Raw genomic sequence first — 25,376 nt, 5'->3', positions numbered from 1 at the left:
CCCCTGTGCTGAGGCCCCCTGGATTCAGCGCAGGGCGCATCCTTGACTTGGGGGAGAGAGGGAGAGCGGGGAGGTGGGACAGGCTGGGATGATGGATGTCCAGGGACCACTCCTGTCCCAGCTTGAACCTCTGTTCACTCCTCAGTTGAAATGTGCACAAAACGAGGGAAGCGTAGTCTGGCCACTGGACCTCCACTGTGCACACCCTCTCCTGGTCCTTCCTGCCCTTGAATGGGATCACCTGCCTGCCTGGGGTGTCAGGGCCACGTCTGTGTGAATCAGAGACACTGCGCGACTGCGCTGTGTTCAGTGCCAGCATAGGTGGCACCCCGACTTCCTTCTCTGCCACCCGCCTGGTCTCTCGGGCCTCCTTGACACACATCTCCACCTAGAAGCCCCCCGCCAGCACCCACCTGGGCTGGGAGGAGGGGAGGGGAGTTTGTAAGTGAGCAGAGTGGATATTGTGCAGATGGGGACATTGTGAGCGTGGCCTGGCTTTCTGAGTCTGGGTGGGAGCCACGTATCCCTAGACCCAGTTTTGCCCACCAGCCGAGCAGTGCGGCTGAGCCCACCTGTTTTCATCCCACACCACCTCCCACTGCCAGGCTGCAGGGGCTCCCTTCTCACCCTCTGAGGCTGTCTGCCCTAGGACTCCCAAGAGGGCCATCGCCTGTGTCCCTAGGGGATGCATGGCAGGCATACAAGCTGAGTGGGCACTGAGAAGAACCCCCAGCCCGGGGAGGATGGCTCTGGGAGGCCAGGTCCACTGCCCTAAGCCAGGGAAGCCTTGAACTTGGGGCGTGTTGGTCAGGATGGACATCGTTCCCCCAGGAGACCTCCTACTGTCTGCAGTTCTGCCCACAAGCGCTTGTCAGGCCGTCCTCAACCTGACCGAGGGCCGGTACATGTGTGACCTTGGGGCTGTGTGCAGGCGTGGTATGTGTGTGCTGTGGTCGGTTGCTTTGTGGCAGGCGCAGAATCGGGTACCCGGCAGGTCTGCAGGTGAGAGGAGCGTCATGCAATCCTGCGTGTGATTTATAGACAGCTCTGGTTTCAGAATCCGGCCACGCGCTTCCAGCCTCTGCCAGCAGGGGTCAGCGAGAGTGGAGGAGGGGTGGTGGGCAGGAGGGGTCCTTGGTAGATGGCAGACATCAGCTCTGCTTCTGGGGGCGTTTCTTCAGTGTATAAGTCTTTCTGTCTGGTAAAGGGAACCAGGCTCTGCAGTTTGCGGGGGTGCACAGGGGTGGGAACCCTGCCTGTGTCCCGTCCCCTGCTGTGTCCCACAGGCTCCTCCCAGCGGCGCCCATTGCCTGTGTCCTGAAGCCCCCACAGGGAGCTGCCACAGGGGCGCTCACAGTTCTCATAGTGCATGTGTCTCCTTGTGGACGTCTGCAGCTTATTCTCGCTGCAAAGTGTTTCCTGCTTAACTGATTCAAAAACTGTCTTACAAACCACATTCCTGCCTTTCATTAGAGATTTGAGCTCACAACACAATATGTTCACTCTGTTAGTAAGAAATCAATGAGTAACTTTAGTTCTTCGAGAATATTCTAAAACTATATTAGTGAAAGGCTCCACCTAGAATTTTCTTTTTAAATGCTGGCAGAGTAAACAGCTTTTCCACTGTCCAAGCCAAGCAGAGCCCTGGGCTCAAGCCAGGCTTCCTGCCCACGTCTGACCCCTGCTTCAGGGTGTGGGGGGGAGCTTCACCGTGGTCATGGAGAATGAGGCCCCCGACCTGCCACCTTCCCTCTGCCCCAGCCCCACACCACGACGGGCAAGTTCCGATCCTGTGTGACGGGAAGCCCGCTCTGTAGGAGACACCTTCCTGAGGCCGTGGGTTGCCCAGCATAGCTGGGACATCGAGGCCTGCAAGTCAGCTGGCTGGAGAGCGAGAGCCAGCCCTCCCCTGTGGTTCCACCTGAGCCCACACTGCAACCCTCGTCTTGCTGATGGGAGGGGTAGATGTTAATATTTAGGGAACTGGAGAGGAATTCAGTCTCCAGGGAGGCCGAGGGTGTTTTGAATGCTGTAACGCTATAGCTGTGTACCTTCTAATTTAGAATTATAGTTGGCATTTCAGCCAATAATTGCAAAATGAGCAGCAGGAGCCTGAGGGGGTGACTCGGAGCCCCGCCGATGCTGTCCTGGTCCTTCCAGGAAGGGAGGTTGGGATCTGGAGGCTTCTCAGGGGCTGTGGTGCAGCCTGGGTCGCGGCTGTGAGGGGGACGATCTCTGTGAGATTCGGACAGTGGTTGCATTGGCCCCGTGGTGACCAGCCCTGCCCACTGCAAGTGTGTGGACGTGTTGTAAATGTAAAATGCCTGTCAGCACTGTAGAGTCTGTGTGTGCTGCTCCTGTTGATTTACGATTCTCCACAAATAAATATTTTCATGGCAATAATGGTGGTGTGAGGATTTCTTTTCTCCATAGGATTCCCTTTTCTTAATCATCTGTGCAGTACCTATACCCCATTAACCAAGCCGTAGTCACTGCTGTCCCTTAAAACACCTCCCTCGTAAGTAAAGGGCCTGGCCTGGCCTGGCCTGCGCTGCCCGCCGTGACCCAGGTCCCCTCTCTGCCGGACCTATTCTGGTCTCCATCCTGGGCTTGCCCTGTGTGTCAGGGCTCCTGCAAGATCCGCCCAGGGATCAGAGGAGGGTGGGGCTCCCTTTCCTGGCCCATCCCTGCCAGATTGTGAGCACCAGCTCGTCACTGATCAGCTGTCACTGCCCCTTGGTTCTAATTCCCTCCTACCTGAGTGGTGACAGCACCGGTCCTACAAGCTCAGCAGGTGCTATACACCCTCCCACACCTTTGGAGGTAATCCTTAGCTCAGCCCCAGGTATCTCGGGCTCTGTGAGAAGGGCAAGGAGAGGGCGGGAGGACAGGTGGTCTGCTTTGTCTGAAGCACCTGGCTTCACCTCTCAGATGCACCCTCACCGCCCTGTGCTGCTTACTGCCTCTACCTGGACAGCTGGGGACCAAGGGCTTGTGACTCAGGGGTTGGGCGGGTCCCTTGATCACTGTCTTCCTGGAGCTGGGGAATTAGATGGCCCTGACCAGTGACTTGAGGATCGCTTAGTAAAGAGGCCATTTATAAGCACTCCAAAAGGGACAGGGTGGTCAGCAACTCCTGGGGGGACATGGAGGGAAGGAGAGTCATTACCAGCTTCATGTGAAGGGCTAACTAGCAGGCCAGTTACCAGAACCCAAAGAAGAGTCCTGTAGAAGGGAGGGCATTTCCTGGAGTCCCAGAGGTGATCCCTGCAGCAAGTGGCCAGGGGACAAAAACCGAGGTCATCTCCACAGGTCAGCACCCAGGGCCCAGAGTGGACAGAGGAGATGCTGGGCCTGGTGGGCAGGTGGAAGAGCTCCAGAGTAGCGTTTGTTCCCCAAATCCTCTCCCAAAGGTGTTCCCCAAACCGGCTCTGGTTTACTGTCCTGCGGTATGTTTTTATTGAGGTCAAAGTCACATGACACACACCTAAGGATAAGGAGTCATTGATCGGCTGCCTCCTGCATGTTCCCTACCGGGGATGGAGCTGGCAACCTGGGCATGTGCCCTGACAGGGAATGGCACTGTGATCTCTTGGATGCCAGGTTGATGCTCAACCCCTGAGCCACACCAGCTGAGCACACAGAACCATCTTAAAGTGCACAGCCCAATGGCATTTAGACGTCAGCCTTGTGTAACTGCCACCTCTCTCATTTCCCAAATGTCTTACCACCCTGGGAGCACAGCCCGGACTCAGTCCACACGGGCAGTGAGAGCTGTGTCCTTGGGGGCTCCCTGCCTGCAGGGCATGGGCTGTCAGCCCTGCTGAGCACCCAAATGCTATCTCCCCCTGTCTGTCCCTGGAAGTCCCAAGTAGCAACGGTGCTAGGTCTTCATTTCAGTGAAAACTTGCTTGACTCCGTTTGCTGAGACTAAGAGCGTCTCCTGAAAGTGTTTTATTCCTACAGTTCATGGACAGATTGGCATACACACAGCTCATTATTCAGAGATTCCTTACTGCTGCACTCCAGGCTCTGCATGCTGACCATCCCACCCCTCCATGCCCTTCACGACCTCACACCCGGACAGCCTGACCCCTGCACCAAATGTCCGGCGCCCCAGGAAAGCTACGCGGGGTTCACAAGTGTCAGAGCCTGTTAATCCTCAGGTACACATCTACCTTGAGCCTGAGCCACACAGATAGAAATTTCACCACTCATTACTCTTACTCTGGGGCACTCTTGAATTCTACTTCATACAAACACATTGGGCAAAACAACCAGTGGTCTGACTTCACTGTGGGCATGACCCCTGTGGAAACCAAGAGCATTGTTGAAACAAACATGCTGTTGCCAGATGCTCAGGCTCTGAGCACATGCAGCTCAGCTCGGTGGATGAGCTCATGGCCTCCCAGGCTCGCGGTGCTCAGGACGTCTGCACAGCAGGTTTGCAGGACACACTGGTACCAGTGTCATTGCATCTGCGTATAGCTATGGAAATGTAGAGTGTGTGATTGTGTCTGAGCACGTCTAGAGCTCATGGTCCAGAATTGGTTTCCTCAAATCCTCTTATTTATGTGGGGAAACCAAGGCCTGGAGACAGGACACAGAATCCCAGCAACAGTGTGTAGAGCTGTGGTTGAAATGGGCTCCTGGAATCCTGGGCCCACCACCCACTTCCTGTGACCCAGGGCAAGCTTGCTGGGCTCTCCTCCTCACGGGGAAGGGGTCTCCAGCTGGCTCAGGCCAGCGCGTGGTCATGAAAGGACTTTGCAAACATTTCTGGACACATCTACCTAGTGATTATGGTTTCACATGAAGAAAAAAATTCCAAAACAAAGGAGGAAATTTGCAAAGACTTAAAAATATATGTATTTGGAGGTAACCTAAGCCCTCTTTGAAAGTAGTTTAGTTAACATCATTGATTGGGAGGAAAAGCACACTATTAAAATCAGAAATAGAGACACCAGATTGGTGCAGAACAGCCCCTCCATCAACAGTGGCACAGTGTAGAGACATCGCTCATTCAGGACCCAGATGTGATCACAGACGACATAGAACCTCGTGGATGACGGGCTTAGTTCAAGATTCAGAACTAGAAATATTCCAGCTCGTCTTGCTTGGTCTTGTTGGTCTGATAGCCGTGCAAGGCCAAGGGCTTGTTCTCATGTGGGAGACTTTCATACACGCGAATGTGTATATAGTCATTATCTCCAACTTGAACCTGCAAAGAGAGTCGGGTGAGGGGGGCAGGTGCTGCCTTGGACCCCAAGTCCCCATGTTTGACTGGACTGTGGGAGGCTGTGTCCCTTCAGGGCATCGGCAGTCAGGCTGATGACATTCCCATCTTCCTCCTTCAGGAGTGGCAGATGCCCATCACCCCAGCCAGCACCCTTGGCACCCTACATTTGCTCCTCAGAGCCCTTAGTTTCCCGAAAGGCTCAGTCCTCTCCTCCTTGGAGGCCTGCATGCGTGCATGCACGCTCATTTTATTTTTTACTACTTTTTAAATGGTTTTATTGACTTTGAGAGGGAGAGGAAGGGAAAGGGAAAAACATCGATGGGAAACACCCATCAGCTGCCTCCTGCATGCCTCCTACTGGGGATCAAGCCTGAAACCTGGGCACGTGCCCTGACCAGGAATCGAACAGGCAACCTTTTGGTGCAGGGAGGACTCCCCACCAACTAAGCGCACTGGCCAGGGCATGCACACTCATTGGAGAGAGGAAGAGCCCCTTGAAGGCGGGGGCTGCCGCAGGACCCCTTTATCTTTTAGTTACTTTTTGTTACTCCTCATTGGAATATATTTTTTCCATTGATTCTTTAGAGGGAAGGGAAAGAGGGAGGGGGGGACAGAGAGAAACATGGATGTGAGAGGGACACATGGATTGGTTGCCTCCTGCACCCGCCCCGACCTGGTTGGGGATTGGACCTGCCCGTCAGGTACCCACCCTTGACCGGGAATCGAACCCGAAAACCTTCGGGGCACGGGCCGCACTCTATCAAATGCACCACGCCAGCCAGGGCTCCAGGGCCCCCTTTAAGCACCCGAATTGGCACCTACAGACCCCCAACTGCGTGAGCGCCCACATAGCCGACACCCACCTTGATGAAGTAGTTCATGCCCGCAACCACCTGGCTCTTGTACTCAGTCGCCTTAAAAGTGCAGAACTTTCTGTTTTCCTTCTCCTCCAGCTGGGGCTTCACCTGGGGGACAGAGGGAAGGAAAGCTCGGTGTCTCCCCTCCTGCAAGGGCCACTGACCCACAGGAGCGGCCACCTTGGGCAATGCTACCAACCCACCTCTGTGGCCCGCCCCTTCCAGAACCTCTACAAGGTGTCTGCTCCTGGCCATGGAGACGAGTCCCACTGGTCGCACTCAGGAGAAAGTGCAGCGACCAATTCCGGAATCCCACTGCCCTTCCCGAGGTGTGCTTTCACTCTCCCACATGCCCTTTCTCTTCTAGGTGTGGGAAATGCTTAGATTTTCATCATTATGACCTATATACAAGCTTATACCCTGTTTTTCTTTTTTGACTTCACCCACAAACAGTTCATTTGGACGACTATGTAATTTTTAATTACTATTTTAAACTTAAAACAGTTTAGAATTTCACTAAAGTTAATTTTTGTTTTAGATTTAATCTTCCATCTTACAGATGTGCCTTAATTCTCTTAACTTTCTCCTACGGGGCACTTAGGCTGTTCCTAGGTTTTCCTGTAACAGATAAGGCAGCGGAGGAAGTGCTGTGCAGGTAAAGGCGCTTTCCTGCATTTCTAGATGACTCCCTGAGATGTAGTGCCTTTGGGCAGAGGCTCATCCTGATCCTAGGTCTCAAACAGGAACCATACTTTTGGCTCACTCCTGTCTCCCAGGATCTTGGCCTCTCATTAGCCGAGCATCTACATGGAGGAAGGAGAGAGCAGGTTGGCTGGTTGGCTGTTTTTTCTTAATTTAAAACCTAATCTAGTTTCCAGGTGTCTGAGTGCTACCTAGATTAACTGGTAGGCACTGGAGCATGTTGCCTTTGGATGGAGTGACCAGACTAGTTCTAGAGGGTTAGAGGATTTTAGTTAACGCTGCTATAGGCAGCAGGCTTGCTGGTGGAAGGGGGCCAAGGGGGATCACCCTCATTACATGCAAGAGAGTCACTGTGGCAAAGGAAGAAAGGCTGCTGGCCTCCCAGAGCCTTCAGGGAGGGGCTCTACCTCGGGGTAGGAAGGGGGAGGAGATTGGAGTCAGGGCAGCTCAGGGCAGGAGGGAGGGTCAGGCGGGGGGAGGCAGGCCCATCCTGCAGCTCCTCTGCCCTCTGTGCAGCCGGCAGGGTTCTCACTGCGGGCCCGCCTGTGTCTCAGCGCTTACCTGTAGCGCCCTTGCTCGTGCAAGGTGCCCTGCTTGGTCTGCAGGGATCTCACCCTGCTGACAGTGGACAAGCCTGAGGGGATGAGTGACACACAAACCCGCTACACAGGCACCTGGGAAGGAACCGCCTCCCTCTTGGCCTGTTTCAGGAGTGGGGGCAGGAAAGCCCCCCGCGGTTTGCAAGGAATGGTGAGAAAACCTAAATGCAGGTGATGCCATGACCTGCGGTGAGAGTTCACTGACCCTGCTGCTGACCAGGAGAAAGATGGGCTGGACTAATGCCAAGGGGAGCACAAGAGGCCCAGGCATGGTTAGGAAGATGCCAGTTACCAGCCCTCAAGGGGTCAGGGGGCAGCAGAGGGCAGGGGAAGGCCAAGGTCAGGACTGGTGGGCACTCCTCCAGGAGGCTGAGACAGAATTTGGGACTTTGACATCCTTCTGGCGGGGCTCCCTCTCTGACCTCTGTTCTCACCTGCAGCCCAGACTGCTTGGGGAAGAGTCAGTACAAATGGTGTCCCTGCCCCTGTCCTCTAAGAGCCACCAGCTAAAGGCCCGACCTGAAGACCTGCCTCCCAACAGCAATGGTGACTGCCCTCTTGTCACTTTCAAGTGACCAACACCCAATTAAGTAGCCCCAAGACAGCAACTCCTCTCTCCTGAATGAGCTTATGCACAAAGTTCCAGTAACAAGTGAGGAATTTCTTAGGCCTGGAAATCAGAACAGCAAGGGAAAGCTGGGCTCAGAGAGCAGTGTGGGGGAGGCCCCAGGAACCCCAGCCATAGATGGCTCATCACCCAGTCCCTGCAAATTCCTCCTTTTCAGTCTCATGGGACTGACTCATCGCCCTTTATGTGGTCAGATGGCGTAAACCACCTGAGCAAAGACGGGTGGCCGCACACTGTCGGGTTAGGGAAGCAGCAGGGACTCCCAGGAGAAAGGTGGGTTTGACTTTTTGTCTCCTCACTCGGAACCCGAGCCTTCCTGTGCCCCACCATCCCACCTGCCCTAGAACCTTCTGTGAAGGCCCCCTAGTGATGCCCCCTTTACAGAGGAGGAAACTGACGCCCAGGGGTCACTCGCTGCCCAGGGTCTGAACCAGGCTCTGCCTCTGCATCCCAGCCTGGTTTCTGTTTGGTTTTAAAAGCCGTATATTTGGAACTAATTTCAAACTTACACAAGTAGTACCAGAGTAAGAGTAGAAGGTTAGGACCCTGCATACCCTTCCCCAGGTTCACTACGGCTCCCCTGCACCCCACCTGCTCTGTCTCCTGGTCTCTGATTCCCACTGAACCGCCTGAGGACAAACACATCAGGCCCTTCCCTCTGAGCGCCCCTGTGTGCTGTCCGCAGAAGTCGAGGCCCTTCAGTGGCTGTCCAAAACCTACCCCTAGCCACGGGGGTTTCAGCCACAGGACAGGAACCGACCCTAAGCTCTGGGGGACCCGACCCGTGTACCTTGTTGGCGATGTCCTGGATCTCGGCATCGACTGGCCGGGTGTCCGACACCCCACCGAGTCTCGGAACGCTCATTTTGATGCAGCGGGACAGAGGAGCTGAGCACACGGAGGAGCAGCGGGTATGGAGCAGTGAACTGCCAGGGTGGTTACCTGTGCAGAGGGCCCTTGGCCTTAAGTCAGCCAGGATGCATGACACAGGGCGGAAGCAGGCGGGGCACCGGTTTCACCATCACAAGGGAGTGGCCGAGCGGGAAGGAAGGGAGCTCTGGGTGGGGCTGGGAGGGCCCCCAGGGGGTAGGGAGTGGGGAGATGGGTGAGGGGCAGGCACACTTCGAAATGTGGGCCCCCCCCCCCCAGAGGGCACCGCCTAGGGACCAAGGATGGTGTGCTGCAATGCGCGTCCGCTGCCACCCGGAGTTTGGTGTTGGTCTTACTGGCCACAGAGTCCCTGGCTGGGGAGATGGGGGGAGGAGGGAGCAGATCCTGCAGGATGAGGTTTTCTGGCTCTTGGGTGTCCCTGACCCCATGCAGAGCAGGATGCCAGGTCAGAGGAACCAGAGATGAGTGGGAGCTGGACCTGAGAGTCGCAGAGGGCAGTAGGGGGCTCCCTGCCTGCAGGGCGTGGGCTGTCAGCCCTGCTGAGCACCCAAATGCTATCTCCCCCTGCCTGTCCCTGGAAGTCCCAAGTAAGAATGGTTCTAGGTCTTCATTTCAGTGAAAACTTGCTTGACTCCGTTGCTGAGACTAAGAGCGTCTCCTGAAAGTGTTTTATTCCTACAGTTCATGGACAGATTGGGATACACACAGCTCATTATTCAGAGATTCCTTACTGCTGCACTCCAGGCTCTGCATGCTGACCATCCCACCCCTCCATGCCCTTCACGACCTCACACCCGGACAGCCTGACTCTGCACCAAATGCCTTGCACCCCAGGGAAGCTTCGCGGGGTTCACAAGTGTCAGAGCCTGGTTAATCCTCAGGTACACATCTACCTTGAGCCTGAGCCACACAGATAGAAATTTCACCAGTTATTATTATTACTCTGGGGTGCTCTTTTGAATTCTACTTCATACAAACACATTGGGCAAAACAACCAGTGGTCTGACTTCACTGTGGGCATGACCCCTGTGGAATCCAAAAGCATTGTTGAAACAGACATGCTGTTGCCAGATGCTCAGGCTCTGAGCACATGCAGCTCAGCTCGGTGGATGAGCTCATGGCCTCCCAGGCTCACGGTGCTCAGGGCGGCTGCACAGGTGGTTTGCAGGACACACTGGTACCAGTGTCATTGCATCTGCGTATAGCTATGGAAATGTAGAGTGTGTGATTGTGTCTGAGCACGTCTAGAGCTCATGGTCCAGAATTGGTTTCCTGAGATCCTCTTATTTATGCGGAGAAACCAAGGCCTGGAGACAGGACATAGAATCCCAGCAACAGTGTGTAGAGCTGTGGTTGGAATGGGCTCCTGGAATCCTGGGCCCACCACCCACTTGTTGTGACCCAGAGCAAGCTTGCTGGGCTCTCCTCCTTAGGTGGAAGGGGTCTCCAGCTGGCTGAGGCCAGCGGGTGGTCATGAACGAACTTTGCAAACATGTCTGGACACATCTACCTAGTGATTATGGTTTCAGATGAAGAAAAAAATTCCAAAACAAAGGAGGAAATTTGCAAAGATTTAAAAATATATGTATTTAGAGGTAACCTAAGCCCTCTTTGAAAGTAGTTTAGTTAAGATCATTGATTGGGAGGAAAAGCACACTATTGAAAGCAGAAATAGAAAAATGAGATTGGTGCAAAACATCCCCTCCCTGAACAGTGGCACAGTGTAGAGACATCGCTCATTCAGGACCCAAACGTGATCACAGACAACAGAGAAACACATGGATGATGGGCTTAGTTCAAGATTCAGAAGTTGAAAATATCCAGCTCGTCTTGCTTGGTCTTGTTGGTCTGATAGCCGTGCAAGGCCAAGGGCTTGTTCTCCTGTGGGAGACTTTCATACACACGAATGTGTATGAAGTCATCATCTCCAACTTGAACCTGCAAAGAGAGTCGGGTGAGGGGGGCAGGTGCTGCCTTGGACCCCAAGTCCCCATGCTTGACTGGACTGTGGGAGGCTGTGTCCCTTCAGGGCATCAGCAGTCAGGCTGACGACATTCCCATCTTCCTCCTTCAGGCGTGGCAGATGCCCATCACCCCAGCCAGCACCCTTGGCACCCTACATTTGCTCCTCAGAGCCCTTAGTTTCCCGAAAGGCTCAGTTCTCTCCTCCACGGAGGCCTGCATGCGTGCATGCACGCTCATTTTATTTTTTACTACTTTTTAAATGGTTTTATTGACTTTGAGAGAGAGAGGAAGGGAAAGAGAGAAACATCGATGTGAAACATCCATCAGCTGCCTCCTGCATGCCTCCTACTGGGGATCAAGCCTGAAACCTGGGCATGTGCCCTGACCAGGAATCGAACAGGCAACCTTTTGGTGCAGGGAGGACTCCCCACCAACTAAGCGCACTGGCCAGGGCATGCACACTCATTGGAGAGAGGAAGAGCCCCTTGAAGTCAGGGACTGCCGCAGGACCCCCTTTATCTTTTAGTTACTCTTTGTTACTCCTCATTGGAATATATTTTTTCCATTGATTCTTTAGAGAGAGGGGAGATAGGGACGGGGGGAGAGAGAGAAACATGAATGTGATAGAGACACATGGATTGGTTGCCTCCTGTACAGGCCCCCACCTGGCCGGGGACCAGACCTGCCCTCAGGTACCCACCCTTACCGGAAATCGAACCCGAGACCCTTCAGTGCACGGGCCAACACGCTATCCAATGCGCTACGCCAGCCAGGGCTCCAGGACCCCCTTTAAGCACCCGAATTGGCAACTACAGACCCCTGCCTGCGTGAGCACCCACATACCCGACACCCACCTTAATGAGGTAGTTCATGCCCGCAACCAACTGGCTCCTGTACTCGATCGCCTTAAAAGTGCAGAACTTTCTGTTTTCCTTTTCCTCCAGCTGGGGCTTCACCTGGAGGACAGAGGGAAGGAAAGCTCAGTGTCTCCCCTCCTGCAAGGGCCACTGACGGACAGGAGCGGCCACCTCGCGCAAACTCCTTGAACCAACCTCTGTGGCCGCCCCTTGCCTACGCTCTACAAGGTGGCTGCTCCTGCCCATGGAGTCTAGTCCCACTGGTCGCACTCAGGAGAAAGTGCAGCGACCAATTCCGGAATCCCACTGCCCTTCCCGAGGTGTGCTTTCACTCTCCCACATGCCCTTTCTCTTCTAGGTGTGGGAAATGCTCATATTTTCATCATTATGACCTATATACAAGCTTATACCCTGTTTTTCTTGTTTTAGTTCACACACGAACAGTTCATTTGGACGACTATATCATTTTTAATTACTGCTTTAAACTTAAAACAGTTTAGAATTTTACTAAAGTTAATTTTAGTTTTAGATTTAATCTTCTATCTTACAGATGTGCCTTAATTCTCTTAACTTTCCCCTACGGGGCACTTAGGCTGTTCCTAGGCTCTCCTGTAACAGATAAGGCAGTGGAGGAAGTGCTGTGCAGGTAAAGGCGCTTTCCTGCATTTCTAGATGACTCCCTGAGATGTAGTGCCTTTGGGCAGAGGCTCATCCTGATCCTAGGTCTCAAACAGGAACCATACTTTTGGTTCACTCCTGTCTCCCAGGATCTTGGCCTCTCATTAGCCGAGCATCTACATGGAGGAAGGAGAGAGCAGGTTGGCTGGTTGGCTGTTTTTTCTAAATTTAAAACCTAATCTAGTTTCCAGGTGTCTGAGTGCTACCTAGATTAACTGGTAGGCACTGGAGCATGTTGCCTTTGGATGGAGTGACCAGACTAGTTCTAAAGGCTTAGATGGTCTTAGTTAACACTGCTGCAGGAAGCTGGCTTGCTGGTTTGACTTTTTTTCTTCTCACTCGGAACCCGAGCCTTCCTGGGGCCCACCATCCCACCTGCCGTAGAACCTTCTTTCAAGGTATTCTAGTGATGCCCCCTTTACAGAGGAGGAAACTGAGGCCCATGTTCACTTGCTGCCCAGGCTCTGAACCAGGCTCTGCCTCTTCATCCCAGCCTGGTTTCTGTTTGGTTTTAAAAACTGTTTATTTGGCCCGGCCTGGCATGGATCAGCGGTTGAGCGTCGACCCAGGATCCAGGTGATCGGGGTTGGATTCCCGGTCAGGGCACATGCCCGGGTTGGGGGCTGCAGCTGATCAGTGACTCATCATTGATGTTTCTATCTCTCTCTCCCTCTCCTTTCCTCTCTCTGAAGTCAATAAAGATATATTTAAAAAATAAATAAATAATAAAAGCTGTTCATTTGGAACGAATTTCAAACTTACACAAGGAGTAGCAGAGTAAGAGTAGAAGGTTAGGACCCTGCATACCCTTCCCCAGGTTCACTGATGGCTCCCTTGCACTCCACCTGCTCTGTCTCCTGGTCTCTCTGATTCCACTGAAGCGCCTGAGGACAAACACATCAGGCCCTTCCCTCTGAGCGCCCCTGAACACAGTCTGCAGAAGTCCAGGCCCTTGGGTGCCTGTCCCAGACCTGCCCCTAGCCCTGTGGGTTTCAGCCACAGGGCAGGAACAGATCAGGAGCTCTGGAAGACCCAGCCCATGTACCTTGTCGGTGATGTCCTGGATCTGGGCAGTGACAGGCCGGGTGTCAGACCACCCACCGCGCAACTTCAGGGGAGCGCTCATTGCGATGCAGCCGGATGGAGGAGCTGAGCCCACGGAGCAGTAGCGGGTATGGAGCAGCGGAATGTGAGGGTGGTTACCTCTGCAGAGGGCCCTCCACCTTAAGTCAGCCAGGTTGCATGACACAGGGCGGAAGCAGGCGGGGCACCGGTTGTGCCATCACAAGGGAGTGGCCGAGCGGGAAGGAAGGGAGCTCTGGGTGGGGCTGGGAGGGCCCCCAGGGGGCAGAGAGTGGGGAGATGGGTGAGGGGAGGGCACACTGCGCAATGTGGGCCCCCTGCGGAGGGCACCGCCTAGGGACCAAGGATGGTGTGCTGCAGTGGGCATCCCCTGCCACCCGGAGTTTGGTGTTGGCCACGGAGTCACTCGCTGGCCACGGAGTCACTCGCTGGGGAGGTGGGGGGAGGAGGGCACAGACCCTGGAGGATGGGGTTTTTCTGCTCTTGGGTGTCGCTGACCCCATGCAGAGCAGGATGCCAGGTCAGAGGAACCAGAGATGAGTGGGAGCTGAACCTGAGAGTCGCAGAGGGCAGTAGGGAGAGAAGTCTGTGCTCACTGGGCTCCAGGAATGGCTGGGGAGCAGGGGCTGCCACTGCATCCTGGTGTCCAGGATCAGGCCTCGCCTGACCTCATTCCCGAGTGCATTGGACTGCCTTGCACTCCTCATCTGCAGGACCTGGCAAGTACCCACCTTGTGCCAGCCACTATGGATGTCATCAGCATATGGCCCAGGGACATAGTGAAGGGCTGACATGGCTGAAAAGAGGCGGGGGAAAGGAGTCCAGTGATGCGATGACTCCCAGGGCCTCAGGTTGGAGTGGGAGTGGCATTCCAGCTGCACCCTGTTCCTGCACCCCGGGGCTGCACCTCAGGGCATGCTGGGCCTCTTCCCCCACTGGGTGCTGACTGCAGGAGCAGGCCCAGCCTTGTCTTCTGTGGGGCCCAGTGCATAGCCCCAGCTGGAGTGGCCCAGGAGCAGATGTGTGGAGGACGCAAGCTTTTCCTGTAAGACCAGGGAAGAGCCTGTTCTTTTCCCAGTAAGAGCAGGAAAGAGCCTGGTCTGTAACTTCAGGGAAGCGTGGGAGGCCAGGTGTGGGGTGAGGGGAAGGAGAGATCCCCACAATTCACTCCTAATTGAATGAACATGTGTATGAAATCAGGACTACCTGGCAGTCCTGACAACAAGCTCTGGGGGCTGCATGGTGGGCCTGACAAGCTCAGTGACTAAAGTAACCTCACGGGGTGATCTGATCTAAATTTCTAGCTGGGCAGGTCGTGGGTAATCACATCCCAGGCCTATAGCTTCCTTAGTAAAGGACAATCTATTGCCTCAAGCCCTGTCCATTGTTCCTATGCATCCAGGATGAGATACCTTTGAAAAGTCAGAGAAAATGTCTTTTCCAAACCCCTTGAGGGCATAACCATACTGGCACCAGTGGACGACCAAAAACCTCTCAGTGTTACCTTGTTGCCCACATGCCGTCTCTGTTTAGTAATAAATGCCAAATGTTAACTGTCCTGTACTCACCGATGTGATGTAGTCTGTGTCTCTCCAGTTTGCTCCGTTAGTGGACATTTCCCATGTGCTGTCACAGCTCCTTGCTGGGGATTAAGTGTGTCCCGTGTGACGCCACCTGGAGAGGATTCTGAAGCTTCCTCCTGGTGTCCCCTGGACTCACTCTACACGGCGTTTTCCTGCAATGATTTTGCTTTGTGTCCCTTTGTCCTAATAAATCATAGCCCTCCGTTCTCCGAGCCTAGCAGATCCACGAGCCGGGGCTCGGGGTTCCCTGACATGTGGTCCTTTACAGAAGAAGTCTGCTGAGTCCATTCTTCATACTCAAAAACACTACATTGTCACACCTCAGAAAATAATTATTCTGCACTGTAACCCAACGTCTCGTCTGTATACCAGCTTTGCCAATTGACCCCAAAATGACTTGTACAGCTTTTTCTTTGAACCAGGGTCCAATCGGGATTCGCACAGCATCTGCATGTCCCCTCCTTCATACAGGCATCCAGTCACTCCTGCCTTCGCCCGCGGCATTTACTCTGCAGACAGGACAGTTGTGTCGCGCTCTGTCCGGCCCGGGGGCGAGTGCCCTCTGGGGCACCGCGCAGGCTTCCTCCGGCCCTGACAGCCCGGCTGCAGCCCCGAGGCTGCGTGAGGCGCCGGGGCTGCGCGGGAGGGGCGCCTGCGGCGACGGCAGGGCGCTTGTGTGGCGGCCGCGGCTCCTGCAAACCCCTTTCTTTCGCCCTCGCGCCCTTTCCTGATGACCCCGCCCCAGGGAAAGAGTCCTGGGGGCGCAGGGTCCTCTCCATCCTCCGCGTCCTGCTCGGCGCCACAGCGCCCTCCGTCCGCAGTCGGGTGGAACTGCAGCCCCCTGACCTCTCCTGAACGCCCCGGCCTCGTGCTGTCCTCGCGGGGTCCGGCCGCTAGGCGGCGATGGCGCGCGGTCACGGCGGGGCCCTCGCAGGCGTATGACGTCACTGGCGCGTCCGGGCGAGCCCGGCGTGTTCGTGTGACGTCACGGCACGCGCCCAGGCGAGAGCGAAGGCGCGAGGCCGCTGGTGGCCCGGGCTCGGGGGGGCGGTCGCCATGGTTTCGCGGGTGCAGCTGCCCCCCGAGATCCAGCTGGCGCAGCGCCTGGCAGGGAACGAGCAGGTGACCCGGGACCGGGCGGCGAGGAAGCTCCGGAAATACATCGTGGCCAGGACTCAGCGGGCTGCAGGTGGGCGCGCGGCCGGCGGTTGTGGGGCCGCCTGGGCGGCTGGGCCTGGCGGGGGCGCGGGGCACCGGGGGCCTGGCGGGCCCACGGGCGGTGCTTCCCGCTGCCCCGCGGCATTTGTCACTAATTCTCCGTGTGTAACTAGTAGGTTGTCATTTGAGGTGCGCCGCAGTCTGCGCAGCGCGGGGGCGGAGAACATGCTCGTTCCCCGTCTCCGCAGCAGAGGGTCTGCAGGCGTGGTGCCCCGGCAGCCACTCCGGCTTCAGCGGGGCTCTGGTTAGAAATGCACATTCTTGTCTCATCCCAGCCTTGCTGAGTCAGACGCCGGCCGTAGGGTCAGCATCTCTAGGTTATGAGCCCTCCAAGTGACTCCAGTGCTAGTGCTGAAGTCTGAGATCCACTCACTGCTCATTGAACACAGGAGCTCAGTAGATGCTTTGAGTGACTTTATGTACCTTCCAGCCTTGCTAGCCTGATGACTTAGAGCTGTGACCTACACTTGGTATTTTTTTTCTGTCGTGTGTCCAGCATCAACTGGTCTTAATTGTGAAAACGTGCCAGTCGTGGTTTTTGAAAATAACGGTGATCACAGAAATCTGTAATTAGGAGACCCAGCTCCCCTCCCCCACAGAGGCTCCCGGGCCTCCCTGCAAAACCAGGTTGGTGGTCACCCTCTTGGGGGCATCCTCCCCAGCTGGGGGATGGGTAGTGGTGGGAGGGGCCGCTGCCTCCAGAGGGCCACATGGGCTCCCACCATTGAATTTAGGCTGTACAGCTTGTGCTGGGCCCCGGGCGGGGGTTGCGTGTCGGCTGTATCTGTGTGTGTCTGAGAAGGAGTTTTGTGTTCACCATTTGCATCGAGATGAATTATCCCAAATGCCTTTGTTGTCATTCTGACCCTTCCCTCCTGGTTTCTGCTTTAGGATTTTTGTTCCTACTTTGCCGTTCGGCGGTAGGCCCCTGGACATTTCAGACGTTCTGGTTCTGTTACACCACGTGGACAGGTTAATGCCCATTGGCCCAGAGACACACAAGTCTACACAGTCACTTTGGCAGGGACCTTTCCAGGACCACGAAATTTTAATCAGTCCACAAATCTCCTCACGAGTATGAGTAGGACTACCCTGTAACCCACAAGTATCTGTAGGGCCCCGCTGAGCAAGGTGTGGAGATGCCAGTAAAGGGAAGGCTGGTGCAGGGCCGAGGGTGTCTGGAAAGATGCCACATTGGGCTCCTTCTGGAAAATTCACCTAGTTTATGGCACATTAGCTCATGCACTGTGTATTTGCCACCCACTGTTGGTGACATGCATCGTGCCACGGGGGTCAGTGTTCAGATAGGTACAGAGGGCAGAGGAGGACACCTGCTCCCACAGTTGACACGGTTCACCCCTAGGCCCTGACACTAGTCCAGGTGTCCACTGCCAACATGACCTCCTTGGCTCCACTTGCCCAGAATTTGGGGGTGCCCTCGCCTCCCTGCAGGCAGGGGTACCCTCCCCAGAGACTCAGCCTGCCTCGATCTCACCCCCACTCCCCACTCTGGGGGTGCAGAGGTTTGCATGTCCTGGGAGCCCACAACCTGAAGGGGACAGGGAGATACAGGCACGGGGGCCTTGATGTGGCCCCTGGGAAACAAAGTTCCTGAGGGCAGCCCTTGCCCCCCACACACGGTTCCGTGCCCACAGGCAGGAGCCTGCACACCTCCAGTAGCACAGTCTTCACTTTGTAGAAAATACCCTGTAAAGAAGGGATGCCACTCTCCATGGAGCTCCCAGCACCATTCTGCTGTTTCCTCGCCCACTGCCCACTCCTGAGTGTCTTACCTCCCATGCAGTAGTGCTCGCGTGGCCTGTGCACAGGGTCGGAGCACCTGCCCCTGACTCGGCCCCTGTATCCGAGGACCGGGTTTCTCAGAGCCCAGGGGCAGAGCCCTGCTTCCTGGTCCCTGCAGGGTCCACTGGGCAAGGAGGAGGAAGGAGTGGCCTGCAGCCTGGTGGGGGGTGCAGCATCCCCTACAGGGTGCTCGTAGGGACCAGCCAGAGTCACCCAGGGCCCTGGGACTTTAATGGCAAATTCTGCCCCTGCGAAGTAGAGCTGGGGAGATGGCCAATGAGAAAAAGGTTTTCTTTTTTATTTCAATAGTGAGAGCCATATATGCCTGGGCAAAGAACCAAATATATCTGTCTTCCGTGAGATGCTGAAACCCCACTGGAAAGTGAGGTTGTGGGTGTTGGGCCTATTCCCTGTGTGCAGCCAACGTGAAGGGAAGCGTGCTCCGCGGACAGTGCTCGGTTCTTGGTTCTTTAGTTTTATTTCAGGGGCTTGGCCCCACTTTCGGTTTTGTTCTTTTACTTCCCTATGCTCCCCATAGAGTGATGAGACTTAGTCCCTCGTGGAGCTTCTGTACAGCCATGAACCAGGCAGGGTCTGAGACTTTCTCTTCTGTGCCCTTTGGCTGTAAAGCCCCAACCATGGGGAGAAGGGGCTGAGCTGTCTGTACTAAGAGAAGGACCTTGGGGACCCCGGGAGCCTCCACAGGGTGTGAGGCTCCTGTGGAAACCTGAGCTTCCTTGGGAGGCCGAGCTCCACGTTCCCACGCCCACGTTGCTGAGCCTGAGCTTTCTGGGCTCATCTACCCACATGTGCCGCTTGTCACGCCCACAGCTGAGGCCCTGGCTGCCTGTGTGTAGAATCCCCATCCAGATTTCAACCCTGGCCCTTGGCGGTAGTTTTTCACACAGGTTAGGTCCAAATTAGAATTGATCTTTGTTTTTACTTTCCATAGCTTACTAACCTGCAAAATTATGATAATTCATGTTAACGTGGGAGATTGTTGTCAGAGTGCAGATTTCAGTACTTGCCATTGTTCCCCAAATCGGCTCTGGTTTACTGTCCTGCGCGATGTTTTTATTGAGGTCAAAGTCACATGACACACACCTAAGGATAAGGAGTCATTGATCGGCTGCCTCCTGCATGCTCCCTACCGGGGATGGAGCCCGCAACCCGGGCATGTGCCCTGACAGGGAATTGCACCGTGATCTCTTGGATGCCAGGTTGAGGCCCAACCCCTGAGCCATGCCAGCTGAGCACACGGAACCATCTTAAAGTGCACAGCACAATGGCATTTAGACGTCAGCCTTGTGTAACTGCCACCTCTCTCATTTCCCAAATGTCTTACCACCCTGGGAGCACAGCCCGGACTCAGTCCACACGGGCAGTGAGAGCTGTGTCCATGGGGGCTCCCTGCCTGCAGGGCATGGGCTGTCAGCCCTGCTTAGCACCCAAATGCTATCTCCCCCTGCCTGTCCCTGAAAGTCCCAAGTAGGAACAGTGCTAGGTCTTCATTTCAGTGAAAACTTGCTTGACTCTGTTTGCTGAGACTAAGAGCGTCTCCTGAAAGTGTTTTATTCCTACAGTTCATGGACAGATTGGGATACACACAGCTCATTATTCAGAGATTCCTTACTGCTGCACTCCAGGCTCTGCATGCTGACCATCCCACCCCTCCATGCCCTTCACGACCTCACACCCAGACAGCCTGACTCTGCACCAAATGCCGGGCGCCCCAGGAAGGCCACACGGGGTTCAGAAGTGTCAGACCCACGTTAATCCTCAGGTACACATCTACCTTGAGCCTGAGCCACACAGATAGAAATTTCACCACTCATTACTCTTACTCTGGGGCACTCTTTTGAATCCTACTTCATACAAACACATTGGGCAAAACAACCAGTGGTCTGACTTCACTGTGGGCATGACCCCAGTGGAAACCAAGGGCATTGTTGAAACAGACATGCTCTTGCCAGATACTCAGGCTCTGAGCACATGTAGCTCAGCTCGGTGGATGAGCTCATGGCCTCCCAGGCTTGCGGTGGTCAGGACGGCTGCACAGCAGGTTTGCAGGACACACTGGTACCAGTGTCATTGCATCTGCGTATAGCTATGGAAATGTAAAGTGTATGATTGTGTCTGAGCCCGTCTAGAGCTCATGGTCCAGAATTGGATTCCTCAAATCCTTTTATATGTGGGAAAACCAAGGCCTGGAGAGAGGACACAGAGTCCTGGCAAGAGTGTGTAGAGCTGTGGTTGAAATGGGCTCCTGGAATCCTGGGCCCACCACCCACTTCCTGTGGCCCTGGGCAAGCTTGCTGGGCTCTCCTCCTCAGGTGGAAGGGGTCTCCAGGTGGCTCAGGCCAGCGCATGGTCATGAACGAACTTTGCAAACATGTCTGGACACATCTACCTAGTGATTATGGTTTCAGATGAAGAAAAAAATTCCAAAACAAAGGAAATTTGCAAAGACTTAAAAATATATGTATTTGGAGGTAACCTAAGCCCTCTTTGACAGTAGTTTAGTTAACATCATTGATTGGGAGGAAAAGCACACTATTAAAATCAGAAATAGAGACACCAGATTGGTGCAGAACAGCCCCTCCATCAACAGTGGCACAGTGTAGAGACATCGCTCATTCAGGTCCCAGACGTGATCACAGACGACATAGAACCTCGTGGATGACGGGTTTAGTTCAAGATTCAGAACTAGAAATATTCCAGCTCGTCTTGCTTGGTCTTGTTGGTCTGATAGCCGTGCAAGGCCAAGGGCTTGTTCTCATGGGGGAGACTTTCATACACGCGAATGTGTATATAGTCATCATCTCCAACTTGAACCTGCAACGAGAGAGTCAGGTGAGGGGGGCAGGTGTTGCCTTGGACCCCAAGTCCCCATGCTTGACTGGACTGTGGGAGGCTGTGTCCCTTCAGGGCATCGGCAGTTAGGCTGACGACATTCCCATCTTCCTCCTTCAGGAGTGGCAGATGCCCATCACCCCAGCCAGCACCCTTGGCACCCTTCATTTGCTCCTCAGAGCCCTTAGTTTCCCGAAAGGCTCAGTCCTCTCCTCCACGGAGGCCTGCATGTGTGCACGCATGCTCATTTTATTTTTTACTACTTTTAAAATGGTTTTATTGACTTTGAGAGAGAGGGAGCAAGAGAGAGAGAGAAACATCAATGTGAAACATCCATCAGCTGCCTCCTGCATGCCTCCTACTGGGGATCAAGCCTGAAACCTGGGCACATGCCCTGACCAGGAATCGAACAGGCAACCTTTTGGTGCAGGGAGGACTCCCCACCAACTAAGCGCACTGGCCAGGGCATGCACACTCACTGGAGAGAGGAAGAGCCCCTTGAAGGCGGGGGCTGCCGCAGGACCCCTTTATCTTTTAGTTACTTTTTGTTACTCCTCATTGGAATATATTTTTTCCATTGATTCTTTAGAGGGAAGGGAAAGAGGGAGGGGGGGACAGAGAGAAACATGGATGTGAGAGGGACACATGGATTGGTTGCCTCCTGCACCCGCCCCGACCTGGTTGGGGATCGGACCTGCCCGTCAGGTACCTACCCTTGACCGGGAATCGAACCCGAAAACCTTCGGGGCACGGGCCGCACTTTATCAAATGCACCACGCCAGCCAGGGCTCCAGGGCCCCCTTTAAGCACCCGAATTGGCACCTACAGACCCCCAACTGCGTGAGCGCCCACATAGCCGACACCCACCTTGATGAAGTAGTTCATGCCCGCAACCACCTGGCTCTTGTACTCAGTCGCCTTAAAAGTGCAGAACTTTCTGTTTTCCTTCTCCTCCAGCTGCGGCTTCACCTGGCGGGACAGAGGGAAGGAAAGCTCGGTGTCTCCCCTCCTGCAAGGGCCACTGAAGCACAGGAGCGGCCACCTTGGGCAAACGCTACCAACCCACCTCTGTGGCCCGCCCCTTCCAGAACCTCTACAAGGTGTCTGCTCTTGGCCATGGAGACGAGTCCCACTGGTCGCACTCAGGAGAAAGTGCAGCGACCAATTCCGGAATCCCACTGCCCTTCCCGAGGTGTGCTTTCACTCTCCCACATGCCCTTTCTCTTCTAGGTGTGGGAAATGCTTAGATTTTCATCATTATGACCTATATACAAGCTTATACCCTGTTTTTCTTTTTTGACTTCACCCACAAACAGTTCATTTGGACGACTATGTAATTTTTAATTACTGTTTTAAACTTAAAACAGTTTAGAATTTTACTAAAGTTAATGTTAGTTTTAGATTTAATCTTCCATCTTACAGATGTGCCTTAATTCTCTTAACTTTCCCCTACGGGGCACTTAGGCTGTTCCTAGGTTTTCCTGTAACAGATAAGGCAGCGGAGGAAGTGCTGTGCAGGTAAAGGCGCTTTCCTGCATTTCTAGATGACTCCCTGAGATGTAGTCCCTTTGGGCAGAGGATCATCCTGATCCTAGGTCTCAAACAGGAACCATACTTTTGGCTCACTCCTGTCTCCCAGGATCTTGGCCTCTCATTAGCCGAGCATCTACATGGAGGAAGGAGAGAGCAGGTTGGCTGGTTGGCTGTTTTTTCTTAATTTAAAACCTAATCTAGTTTCCAGGTGTCTGAGTGCTACCTAGATTAACTGGTAGGCACTGGAGCATGTTGCCTTTGGATGGAGTGACCAGACTAGTTCTAGAGGGTTAGAGGATTTTAGTTAACGCTGCTATAGGCAGCAGGCTTGCTGGTGGAAGGGGGCCAAGGGGGATCACCCTCATTACATGCAAGAGAGTCACTGTGGCAAAGGAAGAAAGGCTGCTGGCCTCCCAGAGCCTTCAGGGAGGGGCTCTACCTCGGGGTAGGAAGGGGGAGGAGATTGGAGTCAGGGCAGCTCAGGGCAGGAGGGAGGGTCAGGCGGGGGGAGGCAGGCCCATCCTGCAGCTCCTCTGCCCTCTGTGCAGCCGGCAGGGTTCTCACTGCGGGCCCGCCTGTGTCTCAGCGCTTACCTGTAGCGCCCTTGCTCGTGCAAGGTGCCCTGCTTGGTCTGCAGGGATCTCACCCTGCTGACAGTAGACAAGCCTGAGGGGATGAGTGACACACAAACCCGCTACACAGGCACCTGGGAAGGAACCGCCTCCCTCTTGGCCTGTTTCAGGAGTGGGGGCAGGAAAGCCCCCCGTGGTTTGCAAGCAATTGTGAGAAAACCTAAATGCAGGTGATGCCACCGCCTGCAGTGACAGTTCACTGACCCTGCTGCTGACCAGGAGAAAGATGGGCTGGACTAATGCCAAGGGGAGCACAAGAGGCCCAGGCATGGTTAGGAAGATGCCAGTTACCAGCCCTCAAGGGGTCAGGGGGCAGCAGAGGGCAGGGGAAGGCCAAGGTCAGGACTGGTGGGCACTCCTCCAGGAGGCTGAGACAGAATTTGGGACTTTGACATCCTTCTGGTGGGGCTCCCTCTCTGACCTCTGTTCTCACCTGCAGCCCAGACTGCTTGGGGAAGAGTCAGTACAAATGGTGTCCCTGCCCCTGTCCTCTAAGAGCCACCAGCTAAAGGCCCGACCTGAAGACCTGCCTCCCAACAGCAATGGTGACTGCCCTCTTGTCACTTTCAAGTGACCAACACCCAATTAAGTAGCCCCAAGACAGCAACTCCTCTCTCCTGAATGAGCTTATGCACATTCAAAGTTCCCGTAACAAGTGAGGAATTTCTGAGGCTTGGAAATCAGAACAGCAAGGGAAAGCTGGGCTCAGAGAGCAGTGTGGGGGAGGCCCCAGGAACCCTAGCCCTAGATGGCTCATCACCCAGTCCCTGCAAATTCCTCCTTTTCAGAGTCTCATGGGAGTGACTCATCGCCCTTTATGTGGTCAGATGGCGTAAACCACCTGAGCAAAGACGGGTGGCTGCACACTGTCGGGTTAGGGAAGCAGCAGGGACTCCCAGGAGAAAGGTGGGTTTGACTTTTTGTCTCCTCACTCGGAACCCGAGCCTTCCTGTGCCCCACCATCCCACCTGCCCTAGAACCTTCTGTGAAGGCCCCCTAGTGATGCCCCCTTTACAGAGGAGGAAACTGACGCCCAGGGGTCACTCGCTGCCCAGGGTCTGAACCAGGCTCTGCCTCTGCATCCCAGCCTGGTTTCTGTTTGGTTTTAAAAGCCGTATATTTGGAACTAATTTCAAACTTACACAAGTAGTACCAGAGTAAGAGTAGAAGGTTAGGACCCTGCATACCCTTCCCCAGGTTCACTACGGCTCCCCTGCACCCCACCTGCTCTGTCTCCTGGTCTCTGATTCCCACTGAACCGCCTGAGGACAAACACATCAGGCCCTTCCCTCTGGGCGCCCCTGTGTGCTGTCCGCAGAAGTCGAGGCCCTTCAGTGGCTGTCCAAAACCTACCCCTAGCCACGGGGGTTTCAGCCACAGGACAGGAACCGACCCTAAGCTCTGGGGGACCCGACCCGTGTACCTTATTGGCGATGTCCTGGATCTCGGCATCGACTGGCCGGGTGTCCGACACCCCACCGAGTCTCGGAACGCTCATTTTGATGCAGCGGGACAGAGGAGCTGAGCACACGGAGGAGCAGCGGGTATGGAGCAGTGAACTGCCAGGGTGGTTACCTGTGCAGAGGGCCCTTGGCCTTAAGTCAGCCAGGATGCATGACACAGGGCGGAAGCAGGCGGGGCACCGGTTTCACCATCACAAGGGAGGGGCTGGGCGGGAAGGAAGCCAGCCATGGGTGGGCCTGGGAGGGCCTCCAGGGGGCAGAGAGTGGGGAGATGGGTGAGGGGAGGGCACACTGCGCAATGTGGGCCCCCTGCGGAGGGCACCGCCTAGGGACCAAGGATAGTGTGCTGCAGTGCACGTCCCCTGCCACCCTAAGTTTGGTGTTGGTCTTACTGGCCACGGAGTCACTCGCTGGGGAGGTGGGGGGAGGAGGGCACAGACCCTGGAGGATGGGGTTTTCCGGCTCTTGGGTGACCCTGACCCCATGCAGAGCAGGATGCCAGGTCAGAGGAACCAGAGATGAGTGGGAGCTGAACCTGAGAGTCGCAGAGGGCAGTAGGGAGAGAAGTCTGTGCTCACTGGGCACCGGGAATAGCTGGGGAGCAGGGGCTGCCACTGCATCCTGGTGTCCAGGATCAGGCCTCGCCTGAAGTCATTCCCAAGTGCATTGGATTGGCTTGCAGTCCTCATCTGCAGGACCTGGCAAGTACCCACCTTGTGCCAGCCACTATGGATGTCATCAGCATATGGCCCAGGGACATAGTGAAGGCCTGACATGGCTGAACCAGAGGTG

The 25,376-nt window shown here is 54.9% G+C and overlaps 1 protein-coding gene across 10 annotated transcripts in view; it reads right to left on the bottom strand.

Annotated features, from left to right (window-relative positions):
* Window positions 1–4,841: 4,841 nt before the first annotated feature.
* Window positions 4,842–25,376, bottom strand: part of CSTB (cystatin B) — a gene marked incomplete at its 5' end in the record, with an annotated part of 37,121 nt that continues 16,586 nt past the window's right edge. The window contains 4 exons of one of the 10 annotated variants that reach the window (XM_081139081.1): window positions 10,475–10,854; window positions 11,736–11,837; window positions 13,462–14,542; window positions 15,068–15,885. In XM_081139081.1, the coding sequence (XP_080995207.1) occupies window positions 10,720–10,854; window positions 11,736–11,837; window positions 13,462–13,542 (318 nt within the window). In that variant the 3' untranslated portion in view covers window positions 10,475–10,719. Of the gene's footprint in view, window positions 5,222–6,102; window positions 6,205–8,815; window positions 8,999–10,474; window positions 10,855–11,735; window positions 11,838–13,461; window positions 14,543–15,067; window positions 15,886–20,558; window positions 20,939–21,823; window positions 21,926–24,544; window positions 24,740–25,376 lie in introns of those variants that run through there. The other 9 variants (XM_081139078.1, XM_081139079.1, XM_081139086.1 and 6 more) reach the window with 9 other exon arrangements.

Source organism: Miniopterus schreibersii (assembly GCF_964146895.1).
Source record: "Miniopterus schreibersii genome assembly, chromosome: 5".
NCBI lineage: Eukaryota > Metazoa > Chordata > Mammalia > Chiroptera > Miniopteridae > Miniopterus > Miniopterus schreibersii.
This window is presented reverse-complemented; position numbering and strand designations above follow the sequence as displayed.